The sequence below is a fragment of the Calliphora vicina genome, chromosome 5 (assembly GCF_958450345.1).
Source record: "Calliphora vicina chromosome 5, idCalVici1.1, whole genome shotgun sequence".
Taxonomy (NCBI): domain Eukaryota; kingdom Metazoa; phylum Arthropoda; class Insecta; order Diptera; family Calliphoridae; genus Calliphora; species Calliphora vicina.
The window spans coordinates 112,825,891-112,843,502 of NC_088784.1; the positions used below are offsets into that span (position 1 = coordinate 112,825,891).

Here is a 17,612-nt window from a genome sequence, read left to right on the forward strand (position 1 = left end):
GTTTCAACTAAAGAAAAGAACAACAAAACAAGTTTTCCTTAAGTTTGTTGGTTCATTTAAGATACATTTTCGGAAATGTATAAATATGTACTTATTTGGGCTAGGATTAATCAATTGTTGGGTAAATTTTAGTGAGTTTATTTGAAACATAAACCTGGGAATTAGCACTTAAAAACGTATTCTAATTCCCATTAGTTGTTAATATTTTAACTTAAACTGGAAATTAATTAATTAACGCTAAAATCGACTATCACTACTAAATTAATTAATTATTTTAAACTTCATTTAATAAGAACAAGTAAGAAAATATAAAATAAAAATCTTTGAAAGTTTGTTCGTTAAGGCTGTACCACCCAATCGAGTACACCAATATCTAAGTTTAACAAGTGGATCTGTTTATATTTGTTTTCACTTGCATTAGACTACATTTAATTTAAAATAAAAAATATTGATAATAAATTGAAAATAAACTATTTGAGAAAATCTAAAACAAATGAAAACACTGCGTCGACACCGTTACCGTTACTTTTTTTTTATTTCAATTTCACTCCAAGTAATAATATTATGGAAAATATCCTTTAAAAACAATTAGTAATAATTGATATAGCGTTATATAATCGACTGTTTTTTTGTACCCAAGCGAGTACAGTGGGAACGAATGGCTTAATTAGGATTATCAGAATCTAACCAGAATCTAATCTACATTTTTACAGTTTGAAAATGTAAAAATCGAAAAAAATTATTTAGGTATTTTCAATTATTTTAGTATGTATATGATTTTCAGACTCTTATGGACTTGAGTTGATTTTCAAGTCATCCTTCATTAATCTTATATTTGGTCCGAAAAAAATACCTCCACCAACAGTTGCGTTAATACCAAAGTTGGCTACCGATTCAAAGTGGTTAAAAGGTAACGACAGGGCTAATTTCGATAATTTCGGTAACGGTAGTTGCTGTTATTTTGATAGCGGTATTTTAATGATAAGGGTAATTTCATCCTGGGGCCGAATTACCGCATTTGTGATCGAATGAGCTATCGTATCGAAAAATAATTTCGATATCGTAATTATAACAAAATGTATTAAATTTCATGCTCGACATCGAATGCCATAATCTCAAATAAGAAAATCGATATTTACGATTACATCGGTAACGGTAGGTTAAAACTTTTGTCGATTTGGAAACATCACAAACATACATAATTCTGCATAAATTGGAATTATTATTGTTCTAAAAATGGTATTTTAAAACAGCATAAACTTTAATTTGAGTTGGTAACAGCGACATTTTTATTTGGTTACATTAAAAAATGTATGTATGTTTTTAAAATATATAACATCGAAAGTAATACAAATCATAGTTAAACTACTCTTTTTTTTAACAAAATTTTAATATTTAAATTTCTTTGGAAATTAATTTCATTGTAGTTAGGCGAAATTTAATATAATATTTATACATTTACATTTATAAAAAAACACAACTTTAAATACATTTACATACATATTTATTTTTATTAACAATTTAAATATGTAAAATGTATTTCATTACACAAGCAATAAAAATAAATCTATAAAATTATTTTGAGTTTTTAAGACATGGTTTCAAAAATTATTATTTTCTTGAATTATTAAAGAAAGCGTGAGCACGTGCTTATATAAAAATAGGAATACATTTTATGACTTTTTTTATTCCAATAATACACTACACATTTTTATTTACTAATATTTCATCGGCCAATTTAAAACAAATCAAAAAATCTTTCTTTAAACAAACAGCTCTTATTATATAAAAAAACTACAATTCAAACATTCTACAACAGCAAATATTATTAATTATTATATACATCAGCAAGCAAAATTAAATAATGAAAAATTGCTATTCCAATAAATAATTAATAAAAGAAAATATTTAAATTAATAAAACCGTTTCAACTGGTGTTTTTATTCAATCAAACAATGAGTGATGCCATTTTCTTCTCTGATATTTATTTTGGAAAATAATTACACTGTAACAATCAGGCGAATTTGTTAAAAATTTTATATATGGGGCAAGGCGAATTTATAAAAGGTGACGACCAAGGCGTATTTAACAAGGTGACAGCAGTGGCGAATTGAAATAAATACAGGCGAATTCACTTATTTTTTACATGGCGTATTAACAAGGTGAGTGCATAAAATCAGCTGTTTCTTAATTCGCTGTGGTTTTATGTAACCTATATGTCAAGGTGTATTTAATAAGGTGCCATCGGCAGCACAGCTGATTACAGTAATAGCACGCACAAATGTCAAACTACACACATAAAAAATATTCGCCCGTACGCCCGTATGTCAAACTCTATATATAAAAAATAAGTGAATTCGCCTGTATTTATTTCAATTCGCCACTGCTGTCACCTTGTTAAATACGCCTTGCTATATGTCAAACATTGTTTATGTTTACATTTGTTATTGTAAATAACATAGTAATATTTTAATTCGCCTTGATTTTGACATTTAACGTACATTTTAACAAAAACAAATTGCCTGTTGTTTTTGCATTGTTGTATTTGTTGCCGGGACGCACTCACCTTGTTAATACGCCTTGATTTTTTATATATAGAGTTTGACGTACGGGCGAATATTTTTTATATATGTAGTTTGACCTTTATGCGTGCTATTTATTGCACCCAAAGTAAATTAATAAAGTAGACTCAGTAGAACAGCTGACTATTTTTTTTACTTTGGTCTGATCTGTCAATTCACTTGTGGTTGTTGTGGCGATATGTGACATATGTAAGCATGAGGACTGTTTTAACACACAAGCAAAGTAAATTAATAAAGTAGACTCAGTAGAACAGCTGACTATTTTTTTTACTTTGGTCTGAACTGTCAATTCACTTGTGGTTGTTGTGGCGAAAAATACAACAAGCCCAAAAGCAAAAACAACAACAGGCAACTTTGACAGCTCAGACCTTAAACCAAAAACAAAATTGCTTGTGGTTTTTGTAAATGTTGTATTTGTTGTAGTACTGTCGCTACTTTATTAATTTACTTTGCACACAAGTGTATTTTATTCGACTGTGTCAATTCATACATATTCACCACGAACTCATAAGATTTTTCTACAACTTAACCAAAATTTTTTTTTTAAATAAAAAAAATTATATTTTTATTATTATTAAATATTCGGACCAAATTTCGTATTTTTAGTTCCATTACTTTCAGTCATATCATGTTATTAACAGCGGATGTTCGCTGAGGTGGGTCAACGTATTTCCACATATCTTTGTCCATATATGTTTTACCGATTTTTCCAAACATTTTTCAGAAACTAGAAACATTAATAATAAAATTCATACCCTTAGAGGTCCTTTTATTTTGGCTCTATCGCACTTAAAATTCAGTTGATGAAAAAAATTCAAGTATTTGTCTTAAATTGGTGGCCACCACTGTATATGTGTGTGTTTGTATTTGTGTGTTTTTAATGCGTCCACTTTTTTCTGTTGTTTTATATTCAATTTCTTCTGTTTCTCCACGCGTTTGAACTCATCATTGAACATTTTAACATCCTCCACATAAAATGAAGCAATAAAAATATATATTACACCAGTTTTTTGTTAAATTCCACTTTAATATTGAATTCGCCTTACTTGTGTTTTTTGACAGATTGGGTAAAAAGCAAAAACAAAATGTATGTTGTTTTTGTATTGTTGGATGAGTACACCTTATATGAATTCGCCTTGGCTCAGACCTTAAACCAAAAACAAAATTGCTTGTGGTTTTTGTAAATGTTGTATTTGTTGTAGTACTGTCGCTACTTTATTAATTTACTTTGTTGCCACCAAGCTTTGCTTATTTAACAATTATCTGGCATCGCGATATAATCAATGCAAAATATGGCAGCACTAATAGCAAAAAAAGCTTTTGTATATAAAACAAACACAGCTGTCAAGAAACGTCATTACAAAACAAGCGTTCGTGCGTCGTGGGTGTGTCGATAAATTCCGGATAATGTGAAAAACTTCTTTTCTTAAATTAAAATTGGATCTTAAACGTTTTCGGTAAATTCTTTTTTGTTTTCAAAGGGCAAATAAATATTGCGAAAAGACTGAATATAATACATATTAGACAAAGTAATAATTCCAATTGAAGATACAATATTTTCTAAACTACATGAATACATACTGAAAAATTGTTTATAAAGGAGAAGGGGCGTTAGATAAAAAATAATAATCATTTACCAAGGCTGTTTGTTGTTGGTTAACAAAATTTCGTAATATTACAAAAAAAAAATACATATATTAATAAAAATTTTATCCATACGAATTTTACAACACAAAAAAGATCAAAATAATTATTGTTTAAAGTGAAAGTGTTAAAAATTTATAAAAAAAATCTAAACTACTTAGAAAAAATATTCGCTAACATTCAAATTAAGTCTCGAGCTTATATGTCAAGTAATTAAAAGTTTATATTGACCTTAAAAGCAGGTGAAGATATTTTATTAAATAAACCAAAACAGAAATAACACAAAAACAAAATGAGTGGATACACAGATTTAACAAAACTAGAAAATACTCGGTAAGTTTTATTGGAATTTGTTTAAATTTATACAAATAAATAATTTAAAATACATGTTTAACATTTTTCATTCATTTATAATAAAATACATACAACTAAATTAATCAAAAGAGTATAATTATTCATCGGGTATTTCTACCAAAATGGATTCTCGGTCGTATGGCCTTAACTCCGAGCTCGGAATAGGCACAGACGAGAATTACATTTTTTTTTTCAAAAGCTTTTACTACCGTCATTTATTCAGCAATTTAGCCAGCTACCAATACACATACTAACAGCACTCCACAAAAAAAAGAAACATCTGATCACGTCTTCCCTGCACTTGCCAGCGACTTCTTTTCCATACAACTAAAGCTGGTAAACTGACAACTACAACAACGACATTCAATCATATTGTGCTTTATAAAATGAACCCATCCCCCCGCCCTTCCCTTTGCCTAAAATACGCCGCTACTCATCTATTGAATATTATCAAAGAATGACGTAGTTTTGTATGTATACAACAACAAACAAAATTCATTTTATCGTACGATACGGTGCGGAGTAAAGTATTTAACATTTTTTTTCATGATTGTATATCTAAATATTATTATATCAGGCCACAGTTTTAAATCTTAACGTACAAAAATATGCATAAATGTGTGTATTGTCGTAAAGCGTTTAATACTGGGGTTTTCCAAATACATACCTACTTCCAAAATTAATTTTATTCATTCTTACTCATCTGTCCATCCATCTCAGATAGTTTATTTACATTGTTCTTGTAATTATTGAATTTTGTAGTTTCAAATCTCAAGTCTTCATGACTTCAATTCAAATTTGTAGATAATTATTGTTAAAAAAAAGAAAGTAACCGGCACTTACACAGTAGCATTTAATTCATTATTATTGCAAAGGTGATGTCATTGGAGTCAAGTACTTACCACAAACGCTTGCAAATAGGGAGTTTAGTAATTAATTTCCTTGATATCACTAAACTAGTAAGTTACATCTAATAATAGTAATATATAACTAGAATCCAACCAACCTTCAGCCACTTTGGTAACACGAGTCTAAACATTTTTTTTTATTTTTTGTTATAAATTTATTTATATTTAACAACAAATTCCTAACATTTCAATATGTACTTGCACTGAATAGTTTCTAGCGTAGTAAAAACGGAAACTTTGTAATAATTTCTATATTTAAAATATGTACCTATGTATGTGTATTTTCATTAAAAGTTTGGTTATCTAATTTTTTTCCGAACGCCAATCAGTTTTTGCGAACTCAAACAGAGACTAATAATATTATTGTTTGTAAGGACTTGCAGATAGTGTTATCAGAATCTACTACACTACGATGTGGTAAGGGATCCGGTGATTGCTGTTGAATGCTTATGTAAATGTCTAAAAAATACTAAATTACAATGTTGAAATTGAAAATGTTTATTTCACGCTTTAAAATGTTGGTATTGCCTCTGAATTTTCTTGGATTATTATTTCATAAAAAAGACGATTTTGAATATAGTCCTTCGATATACAGATCTCTATCATTTATAAATGAGTAAACTGTTTGTGGAATTCTGATTACATACTAATGAAAACATAATGTTAAAAAAGTCTTAAGGAATTTAAACCGAGGTCACTTTTTTATATAGCCAATGGAATTTTATATAATCATTAAATGGGCGATATCTTGAAAACGCTTTAGTCAGTTTAAGTGGAAATTAGTACAAGTAGAAATTATACAAAATAATTGAATTAAAAAGTAATTATACAAAAAGATAGAGGATTTCGCATACAGAAATAGGTACTACCTATATTATTTTTAAAATAGAGAATTTAAAAAAAAAATGTCAATAAATTTGCAAAAATATGTTATCGACTAAAAAGTACAGTTTCGTTAAAAATGGCTTCCAATATCTTAGATTGAATTATTTATTATTCTTCATATTCTAGTGAAATATCCTAAGAATTTTAGTCAATGAAAAATTATTATCAAAAAATGTAATTCAATGTTAAGATTTTAACATTATGAAACGTTATAATATTTAATAAACTAGTCCAATACCAAAACCGATCGGTTTTAAGTTTTTCAAAACCGAAACTCACTTTGAATAAACTTATTTCATTAGAAATATGTTGGTCCTAATATAAAAACATAATCGCATTTAAATAATCCTATCTTTCTATTTTCGCATTAATTTATTGGTAAAAAGTACTGAATCAATTTAGTGCTGAATAAATTGTATAGATGAATAACACATCTAATACATATTTGTAGTATTGTGGTCTAAGTAAAATCTTAATTTCTTGTATAGGAGTAGTAAAAATTTTCCGATTTATAAAAAATTAAACAATATCATAACGGGAAGATTTTGTCAAAATTTAAGTGAATATAATTTGAAAGTAAATTATATATATAAAAAATGTTCGAATAATTACCAAAAATTTAAGTGAATAATAAGAAATATATTCAGTTGCGCATTATAAATACAAACAATATTCCCACACTGATGCACACTAAATTGCAAGCAGGAGGACACATGTGAGTACTGGTGTACTTAATAAAGTCGAACCATTAACATCGTCATCATTGGCATCATACCATACCACCTTATACCATTTAAACGTCAGCAGCAAGAGGCAGTGAAGAGCATTGTATTTGTGGCTGCGTATTTTTCTAAAATCAGGTCACCCACCACCACTAAGTACATTATCATTAAACAACACCACCATCATCTGATTTTGTAAGTGAGTGTGAATGGTAGTGAGTGTGTTTCCTTTGAATTTAGTTTGCTCGTGTGATTGTTTGTTTGTTGTCATTAAATGTTGAACGTGCCACCTTAAAATCAGCCGATTTTCATGTTGTATTCATGGCTTGTTCTGCGCATGTTCCATTTTAAACAGCTGGCAATTTCACAAGTATCTTTTTATGTTTTGTGATTCAGCATTTCAGCAACTGTATCTATCTATTTAATAAATATGTACATAGTTAGAATGTGGCATCTCTTAATTTGTAATTGAAGAAAATGTGCGGTTTTGATACCGTTTTAGATCTTTTACGAATAAAATATTATATCAATTATTATTTTCAACTAATTTCAAATACTTTTGTATTGTTACTATTTTTACTTACTAAACATACGATATATATATATAGCTGTGGTCAAAATAATAGCACCACGATATTGATATTGTTTTATGTATAATAATATTTAATAAAAATTGTTAAATTTATTTTTAATGTTTTTTTTTATACATATAAACATACTTTCAAACAGTAAACTAATTTGTGAAAACAAGATAAAATTAAAACAAAATATGATATTTTCAAGCATTTAGAAAAGCTATTTAGAAAAACTATGATCATCGTAAATTTTTGTTGGTAATAAAGAGGACATTTAACAGAGCCTGACATCAAACAATATATATATATTTTTTTAATAATTTGACCATAAAGTGATTCTGTACTTGTATGTTGAAGAATGGTAATGCTACTTTGGAAATATGACCTTTGTTATTGGTGATAGTTTTCTGGTATTTAAATAATTTATGTTTACTTCTCGTAATGGTCAGCGAATAACTGTCATATTAGTCGTCACTTGCAGGTTAAAAATTTATATTTTTATTGGAACGCAATTTTATACATCTAAGAATGTTTTTATTCTGAATTCATCCACTTTTTATGATCATATTTATAAAATACATGCTAATTTTTTCTTTACACAATTGTTTTTTTTTTACTAAAACATATTTTAGAAATAAAAATATATCCCATGTTAAAATGCTTTATTCATGCGGTGCTATTATTTTTACCGGCACTGTATGTATGTATGTAATAATAAACACATACGTAAATATATATGTATATATGTATGTATACAAATATCTTTTTAGCTCAGCTTATTTAATTTTTATTGTAAGTATGTGTTGGCTTCTAAAAGACTTGGGAATCTATGAACAGATAGACAGTTAGTCGTCTTTTTGTCTACTGTTACTTTCTATTGCTTTTTGATTGGTCTAACAAGAGTGGCGTGTTTTTATTTTATATAACGTAAAGATTTCTTTATGTTTAGTATGTATGACAAATCTTAGATCATTTACTATGTATATAAAATACAAGCAGTGATAGACAAAATATGACCACAATATAAAATAATAAAGGTGTCTCTTCAGCCTTTTTGCGCTGGCAATGACTTAAGTCATTTTCATTTCACTAAAAATTGTATGTAACTGAACTGGACTGTACTTTTTTCCACGTAGTATATTCAACAAAAACTCTTGTGTAAATAACTATTTTCTACAAAGAAATGCGAGTAAAATATGCGTGAACTAGTAGTTCTTGCTCAAAACGATTGTTGTATATCTTATTAGAAAGGTATTTAACGTTTATTTTAAATTTTAAAAAAAATATTTTTGGTCTTATGTATAAAAGCCCTAACTCAAATAATTTGAAATTTACAGAAGAAGAAACTGTAATTATGAAAATGTAACTTTTTTACTATTTTTGTGACGAGGTTTATTTGTGTGAAATGTATTGGTATCACTAAAAACTAAATTTCGAAAAAATGCGAGTTAGGACCATTCTACATAATATCAACGATATATTTATTCTGAGAGTTCCTTTTTATAATTCATTTCTTTCCAAGTCAATGGGCAAATTTAGAGAATACTTGTTATAGTTTGTGTAAACACTTCTATTCATCACTGTACTTACTATATATTGTGTGTACTGTTTAGTTTAAATATAAATTGCACTGAAACCACAAAGATGAAATACATACTTGCTATACTTTTAGTAGTTATTGCTTATCTAACGACAATTATTGCCGCTATAGATTATAATAAAGACACTTTAGTAATTTAGATTAATTCATTTCAAGTACATACTTTTAATCATCGAAAATATAACAAGTGAGCTTATGAATCTATATTTGTTATACAATATAGGAAAATGATCATTCATTCAATCGGCTTTATAATTTGCCGCCCATGCATATATGATATAAGTTGCACAACATTTACGAATTACACAATTACGAATTAATTTTAAAATATTCATAATATCTCCTGCCAATAAAACTTCAGATGATCCATCTATCAAACTATGACCCCTATCACACACTCTAGGCAATTTAGTTGCGCAAGTCTCTTGCCCAACAACAAAACAGCATGCAAAATTTTCTTGTCCTTAACCCGAAATTACCTCTGGCATCAACAAACACAAGAGACTTGCGCAACTAAATTGCCTAGTGTGAAAGGGGTCTATGTAATATTATTTGTCAAATTATTATGAAAAAATTTAATTCAATGTTAATGTTTTAACATTATGAAACGTTAGTCTCTATTATAATATAATATTTAATATACTATCCCATAACCAAAACCGATCGGTTTTAGGTTTTTTAAAACCGAAACTCACTTTAAATAAACTTATTTCATTACAAATATGTATGTTGGTCCTAATAAAAAAAACATAATCGCATTTAAATATTCCTATCCCTCTATTTTCGCATTAATTTATTGGTAAAAAATAATGAATCAATTTAGGGGGCGGAGTGGTGGGGTAGAGTTTTTGAGTACGTGAAAATTCTATAGCTGAATAACATATCTAATAAATTTTTTCGTATGTGGGAAACATGTATTTATTTAAGAATCTAAAACGTAATTCGACTATAAGAATTAAATATGTACACAACGATTAAATTTTCTTTTCATTATCAAGAGGAGAGGAGAGCGTAAAGTAAATTACAATGTAAAATCGGTTACTAAATAAGCAAATAGAAGCACGATACGTGTGCGTGGTTTATGATACGAATATAAATATGTACACTAAATTGAATGTCAACTTCTAGACGCATGTGAGTCTAGCTGGCTGACTGGCTGGCTGCCTGAATGGACGACTGACTAAATAAGCGTACACATTTACCAATTCTGTCATTGGCGTGTGTCAAACGTTCCACATACATGTACTTACGAATGTATATGTATGTTAGACCAGCCAGCATTGATAAAAAAAAATACTTGTAATAAGTGTCAAGGTACTTTTTTATTGTCCATTTCAAGAACTTTATTCAAGAAATACACAATTTGGGTAATATTTATATGTACATATATTTAATTTTTTTCAAAATTCCCTTTTTTGTCTTCTTTATCTTATCTAGTAATATTGCGAATTTAACTTATGACAAACTATAAATAATTAACGGAAAAAGTAAATTCCAAACCACTGCCGTAGAGGGCAATCAGGTGATAATCAGACCACTTGTTGGACATCTAACAATATAAGTGTGCGACGATTTATATGGCTTTTAGCCAATAAAAAACAAGGGGTTGGAATTCAAAACAAAGACATTTTTTAATATTTAAACCATTAATAAAATAAAAGCAATTCCATCAAGTACTATCTTTAAAAGCAGCTTAGTATACTTCTCTCTGGTCGTGCACTCCGAACTTTATTTTAAACATTTTCATTGGAGTCAGAAAAATGGGTATAACAATTCATAGGTATATGCATTCGTCACTTTTAGTACAATTTTTAATTACAGTTTTTTAAAATTTGAAATTTCATCACTTGCAAATTAAATTACAATTACATCAGTTTCCTTCCTTCCACCTCCCAAGGTTACAACTAACTTCTATCAAAAGCTTAAAGCAAAAGCTATTGCCAATAACAACATCTTATTATAAACCAGACAGGTACAACAATAAGCTTACGCTTTTGACGAGACGCGAACATTGTTGAAGAGAAACTGATCAACTGGTTTTGAACTTGGCCCTTAAACAGAATTTAATATTACAAGTGTTTAGTTTCAAACTTAATCATGCTGCCATTCATTGAAAATAAATACACATAGTACATATGTATGTATGTATATATGTACGTACGCATATATATGTACATTTGTAGATATGTTTTTATTTATGCTTTAATCCTAAGAGTTTGTCAACCAAGCCCCCTTTTTATGAGTGAAAACCAAGCTGTAGCAAGTCATTTGTTACTCACTCATTCATTATCGGCAGTCGGCAATACCTTATGAATTTATAATTAATTTTTATTGTTGTTATTATTCAGTTTCAATAAAAGCCATCAAAATAAATTGAAACTTCTTGACAAGGCTTCATAAGCACACAAATTTAGACAAATGTTCAGGTCGTTTAAAAATATATTAATATGTACATACCGATATAGTATACATTTATACATACATACATATATCCAATACATTGTGCCAACTCACGATAATTTAAAAATTTTGAATGTTAACAGTTTGACATTTTGGCGAATTGTTTTTTCTAAAATAATAAATTTAAATATTTAATAATTTATGCATAAACCAGAAAGAATAGATAGAAATTAACCAGTTATTATATTAATAAATTGTTGCGTGGTGAGGATGATAATGAAGATACAAATTAGCATGACAAATAACATTCTTATTGGGAGTTTATGTCGCTAGGGACTTTGCTTAAAAATACACGGAAGTTTTTTGTTTTACATTCTAACCAGACTTTAAGACGACTGGCAAGGTAGTTTCTTTATTCTGGTTTTTGCACATTTCGATTTTAATATTTTATTTTTTACTTCAAAGTCTTATTCTATTTATATTTTCTTTAAAACAACATTTCGTTATCCATAGGAAATATATAATATATTAATGAGAAAAAATTTTCTAAATATATATAAATAAACATGATATCTTAGTATGTACCATTAAAAATATCATATGATTATGATGTTTACTTATGTTTTTAAAAATTCCATTGGATAAAACGAGTGTATTTGAATAACAGAAAATATTATTATTGTTATTATTTTTCAATAAAATTTATCTAATTGCTTACTCGATTATACGATCTAAGAACTAACTAAAGTTTTTGTTTTGAATTGTTTATTTTAGAAACTGTTTGAGACGTATTGCCCGCCATGATGAACTGCAATTTTCGAAGGACAGCATTGTCAACGTCATGGAGAAATTTGTTAAAACAGTTAATGTTATGGATGAAACTATATTAGTTCCATGCAGGCTCATGGATAGACAGGTAAATATTGTGATATTGAAAATTTATTCAAAACAAATCCCCTCATTTAATCGTATATAATTTAAATGTTCTTTTTACAAAACATACATATTGTCACCTAAAATGTAAAATAACGTAACATTATTAAAAAAAAATTAAAGTATTAAATATTAAATATAGAATATAAGCCATATTTGGCCCAATGGGCTTGGTTTTGAATTTAAATAAATAAATTAAAAATGTAAAAAAAAAATATTCTCATTTTGTTGTTACGTTATTTTGTAGTTTTATTACTTGGATGAGTCTAATTTAACTTTATCTAAAAGTTATTGATGCCAATCGAATAATGAAAGCCTGTGTAGAAAATCGATAAAAAAAAGTATAAAATCGATTTAAAATACGATTTTATAACATTAAATTGATTTGTGGAATGGTTTCCCACAATTCTATTGGCTCTGAATCAACCAGTTTTAGAAACTAAAAAAAAATTCAAAAAGAATCTGTGTAAAGAATTTAATTTTTATTAAAAAAATTATTTTTAAAATTATCCACAGAGGAAGACTTAGAGGTCACTCTGATGACCGAAACCTAAATGGTTTGAATGTATAGTAAATACATACATATGTATGTATGTGAAAACAAAACCAACACTAATAATAATAATGTGATTGTTTTTTATTCTAGATTTTGTTCTATGTGTGTTTGTTTCTCCATGATATTAACCATATATTATGTAGATATTCAATGATATTAACTACCTGTTTTTATAAAATCAAATTTGTTTCGAAAAATTTTGTTCAAATCAATTATTCAAATTGGTTGATATCGATTAGATCATAGAATAAATATATATGTACATACACATGTGTGTAGATAGTAAATAAGAAAAGAGAAATGTAAAAAAAAAAATTACTATTTTTCACACATATGGTTGATATATGTATGTAGTAACAAAATAGTTAGCAAAACGGTCTTATGAATTAGCTTTCGGTTCAAGTTGACTTATCTATGAATCAGATTGTCATTCATATACATATGTTATACATTATACTGCCAAATATCTTAAAGGTTTAACTTTATTCATTTTCAGGTGGGTGATAGTACAGATATTATACCAACTCCTGGTAAAGATGTGACCTCCAATCAACATACGTTTATTCCCAACGCTAATGGCAAACGTAATCCTGTTAAATCCAAAAATGTACACGAGTTTCTTAATTCATCGGAACTCTTTAATTTGTACAGCATGTTAAATGCTCTGAAGAACGATCTTCTCTGGACTGGTAAAGATGATTCAGAAGATTTGGATGAACAGCAAATCTCAATGGAAAATCAAGAAGTTAAGACTGAAAACATTTCCACAAACACCACCACCACTACTCCTTCGACAAACAACAGTATAGCCAAAGGGCACACAAGACGTCCGTCGACCGCCTCAATGGCTTCAATTGCATCAGTGAGTCAAATGAGTGATTCCGAAAGCGATATCTCACAAGAAAACGATTCCGGCGTTGAATCGGAATGCAACAAAAATGGCAGCGGCTCAGATTCGACTAGCAGCAGCAGTGAAGACGGTCACATGCAAACTAAAAAAATAAATAATGCTGACAAAGCCACTGAACTCGCTAAGCGTTGCAGAAGACATCTGAATGGTTTATATCAGTGTCTTGAACAAATGACAGAAGCAGCCAATTATCTGACTGCTCGATACCAAAACGATATTGGTGGTCCAGCATAGAACTAAATTTTTAGTCAACTAATGTATGTGTACTAAATAACTGTAAAATATCAGTGGGGTCATGGGATTTTTATTACTCGCCTGAGGGTTAATGGTACTAGCTTATTGTATTTTTAGTAGGTTATTGTAACTATTAAAAGCAAAATATAATAAGCCTGTTAATGTATAAAAAGAAAGTATGCTAAAAATATAAACATGGATATTATTCTTTAGAGTTAAAACCATTATTATTATTATTTTATTATTTTAGTTAGTTAAAAATAGGTTCGATGTTAAAACTAAAAATATACAAAAATTAAAAAAAAAAAACAGCAAAACTAAAAAATCTACAACAAAATGCTTTATGAAAAACTAAATAAAAAACCATATACACAAAAAAACTCACTTCATAGTTATCTAAATTGTTTAAAATCACAAAAACCTAAATTGTAGTGAATCTTAAAAATACAACAGCTAGCCAGCCAGCCACAATAAACCCAAAACAACTTAACAAGTCAACTTGATTTAACGAAAAAGAAACCAATACGCATGAAATGGCACAAATTAACACGATTTTCAAATTTCTAACAAAAGACAAATGTTGCGAAAATTATGAAAGCTCCAAATAAAATATACATAGTAGTAGAAAATATTACAATATAATATATATATGTAGTTAAAAATGTTAAAACATGGTAAATGAATTAACGAAAAAGCTCACAAAGTGAGAGATGAAATCTGTGAAAGCTCTTCTAACTAATATTTATATCTGTAAATGTATGTTACTTAACACACATTTATAAAGTAAATAACATTTTCATACATATTAAATAGTCGTTACTGTTGTAAAACTAATCCTATTACAATCTCACAAATTCAATGTATGATGAGCATTAGAAATTATGGGAGAAAAATTCAAAATTTACAGACACATTCCCTACTTTATTTTTTTATATTATATTTGAATGTAAATGTTGATTTGGTTGGCTTTGGGTGGCTCTGAGCGTTTGGCTAACATAAATCTATTTCTTCATTTTATATGAATGTTGTTCACACAATTTTGGTATTTTTAGAGTTGACTCAAGTAATAATGGAAATCAAAGAACACTTGTTAAAAAAAAAAATAAGTTGCTTAGCAAATTATAAAGAAATTATTTATAATTTAAGTAATGTGTCATTATTATCATTCTATGTTATTGATGGTTTGAAGAAAAACAAATATTTATATATTTTTGTTTAATTGCTAACAAAAAAAATGTGATAATGGCCCTCTAAATCTATTACACACCTTTTTGTATTGTTAAATTTATGTATGTATACAGATATTGTTCTTTTTATATTTTTTATCTATTTAGTGTATTTTGTCTATTTAGTCATCAATGATTAATATTATTTTTTAATCTAGTTAAAAATAATGTTTTTGTATTACAAAAACGTTTATTCTTTTCCGAAAAAGAAATCAAATTTCTTTTTCATTGTAATTTTTTTAAAAAAAATATCCACCTTTCGAACAATTTTCAATTTCACTTTTTTTAATTGGCTTTAAAAACATTTTGTTTACTGTACAGATTTATAAAAAGTCCTAATAAAGAATAATCAGAAAAACTAAGTTATACTTTGATGTAAATGAACCATGTGTATACAAATATATAAAATAAAAATGTATTATTGTAGAAAAAAAAGTTAAATCAAACATATTTGATTATAAAAGTCTTACAAAACAAAGCTCTTATCGACATACATATGTACAATTCCTTTTCCAAAAAAAAATATATACATAAAATAAAGAAATAACAATTTAAATATTTAAAACCAACAAATTTTTTTTTTAATTTCGCCGTTTCTATGTCAAGAAATCGAATTTAATTGTGATAGTGTGTGGGAAATTTCTAATTTTTGACAGTGGTATCTTTAATTATTGAAATTAGAAACACCTGGAATTCAAATCTTATTAAATAGATAGGAAAATTTGTAGTTAAGTGTGCAAAGAATGAGCAGTTATAAAAGATTAAATGATAAAGTTTGTTGTACACAGTCCTTTTTTTCTTTTCTCAATATAGTATGCAATCAAAGCAAACAAAGGTTTAAATGTTAATTCAAAAATATAATTTTTTTGAGTTATATAGTACACTAGCTAAAACCCGGTGTGCTTCCCTACCCGTAAAGTAATGATTTACAATATATTTAGTCTATCTAAAATTAGTATCTAATGTAATAAAAAGTACGTTATTTATTTCATATTTTCTAACCTTAATGCGAATTGTAATATTTGTATTTAATGTTGTTTCCTACTCGCGAACATGCAACTGAAAACTGTTCATGTGAAAAACGTGGATTTTCTACACTTAGTCCGCAAACTTGCAAAGACTGACCTTGAGCTTTAGCAATTGGCATTGCAAATGCTAAGCAAATAGGAATCTGCAATCGATTAAAATCAATCCGAAGTTATAATCGGAATTCGTGCAGCAATACATCTGTCGCTTTATACTTCCCAGTTATTTATTCTTTAATTTCTTTACTGTATGTCGAGTGTCATTACAAATACGCAAACAATCATCTAAACAAACAAACAAACACATTGACTTTTATATATATATGTATAAGGGTTTCAAATGTATATATACAAATTTTAACATTTACTTAATATTTTTGGTAGTCCGAGTATTTCTGTACTAAATAGTAATATTGATAGCTGCTATAGCTTTCCCTATATATATTTTGTCACCACAACTATGGGAGGTACCACGCCCACTATTGCTATGTTGTCCATTTTTTGGCCAAAATAAATAGTTCATACAAATTTTGCTATTTAAGGTGCCTCCAGTTCGATGGATTTTCGATTGTAGTCGAAATATCTGATCGAACGAATTGTCATTTGGTATTATGGCGCACATTCGTTGCTTACAACATTAGACCTGCATAAAATTAACGAAAATATTTCAGTTAGTGGTATTTGGTCCACCAAAAACAAATAAAATTACAGATACTTACATTTTCAACAATATTTTTAATTTTATTTGCAGTGTCGAAAGCAAAATTGTGTTCGTTGAAAAATTCGATGCATAACGAAATTTTCGACAGCGATGCCAACTTATAATACGAATTTTATATTCGCTAGTGGATATTCGATAGCCAACGAATATCGTTTGTCGAATGCAACTCATAATAGGGGCCTAAGACAAATACTTGAATTTTTTTCAACAACTGAATTCTATTTTCTCAAAAATTTTTGGATAATCGGTACAACATATATGGACAAAGATATGTGGAAATACGTTGACCCACCTCAGCGAACATCCGCTGTTAATAACATGATATGACCGGAACTAA

At 27.9% G+C, this 17,612-nt stretch overlaps 1 protein-coding gene across 1 annotated transcript; it reads left to right on the plus strand.

Annotated features, from left to right (window-relative positions):
- The first annotated feature begins 3,950 nt into the window (after nucleotides 1-3,950).
- Nucleotides 3,951-16,102, plus strand: LOC135960761 (uncharacterized). Its single transcript, XM_065512144.1, has 3 exons — nucleotides 3,951-4,559; nucleotides 12,445-12,586; nucleotides 13,656-16,102. The coding sequence occupies exons 1-3, from the start codon at nucleotides 4,519-4,521 to the stop codon at nucleotides 14,301-14,303; spliced, it is 831 nt and encodes a 276-aa protein (XP_065368216.1). The 5' UTR covers nucleotides 3,951-4,518; the 3' UTR covers nucleotides 14,304-16,102.
- The last annotated feature ends 1,510 nt before the right edge of the window (nucleotides 16,103-17,612 follow it).

Bases quoted from the DNA above. Each gene is read 5' to 3' on its own strand.
- LOC135960761 (XM_065512144.1), top strand. From the start codon at position 4,519: ATGAGTGGATACACAGATTTAACAAAACTAGAAAATACTCG. The intron at 4,560-12,444 runs GTAAGTTTTATT...TGTTTATTTTAG, and splicing joins ACAAAACTAGAAAATACTCG to AAACTGTTTGAGACGTATTG. The intron at 12,587-13,655 runs GTAAATATTGTG...ATTCATTTTCAG, and splicing joins GCAGGCTCATGGATAGACAG to GTGGGTGATAGTACAGATAT.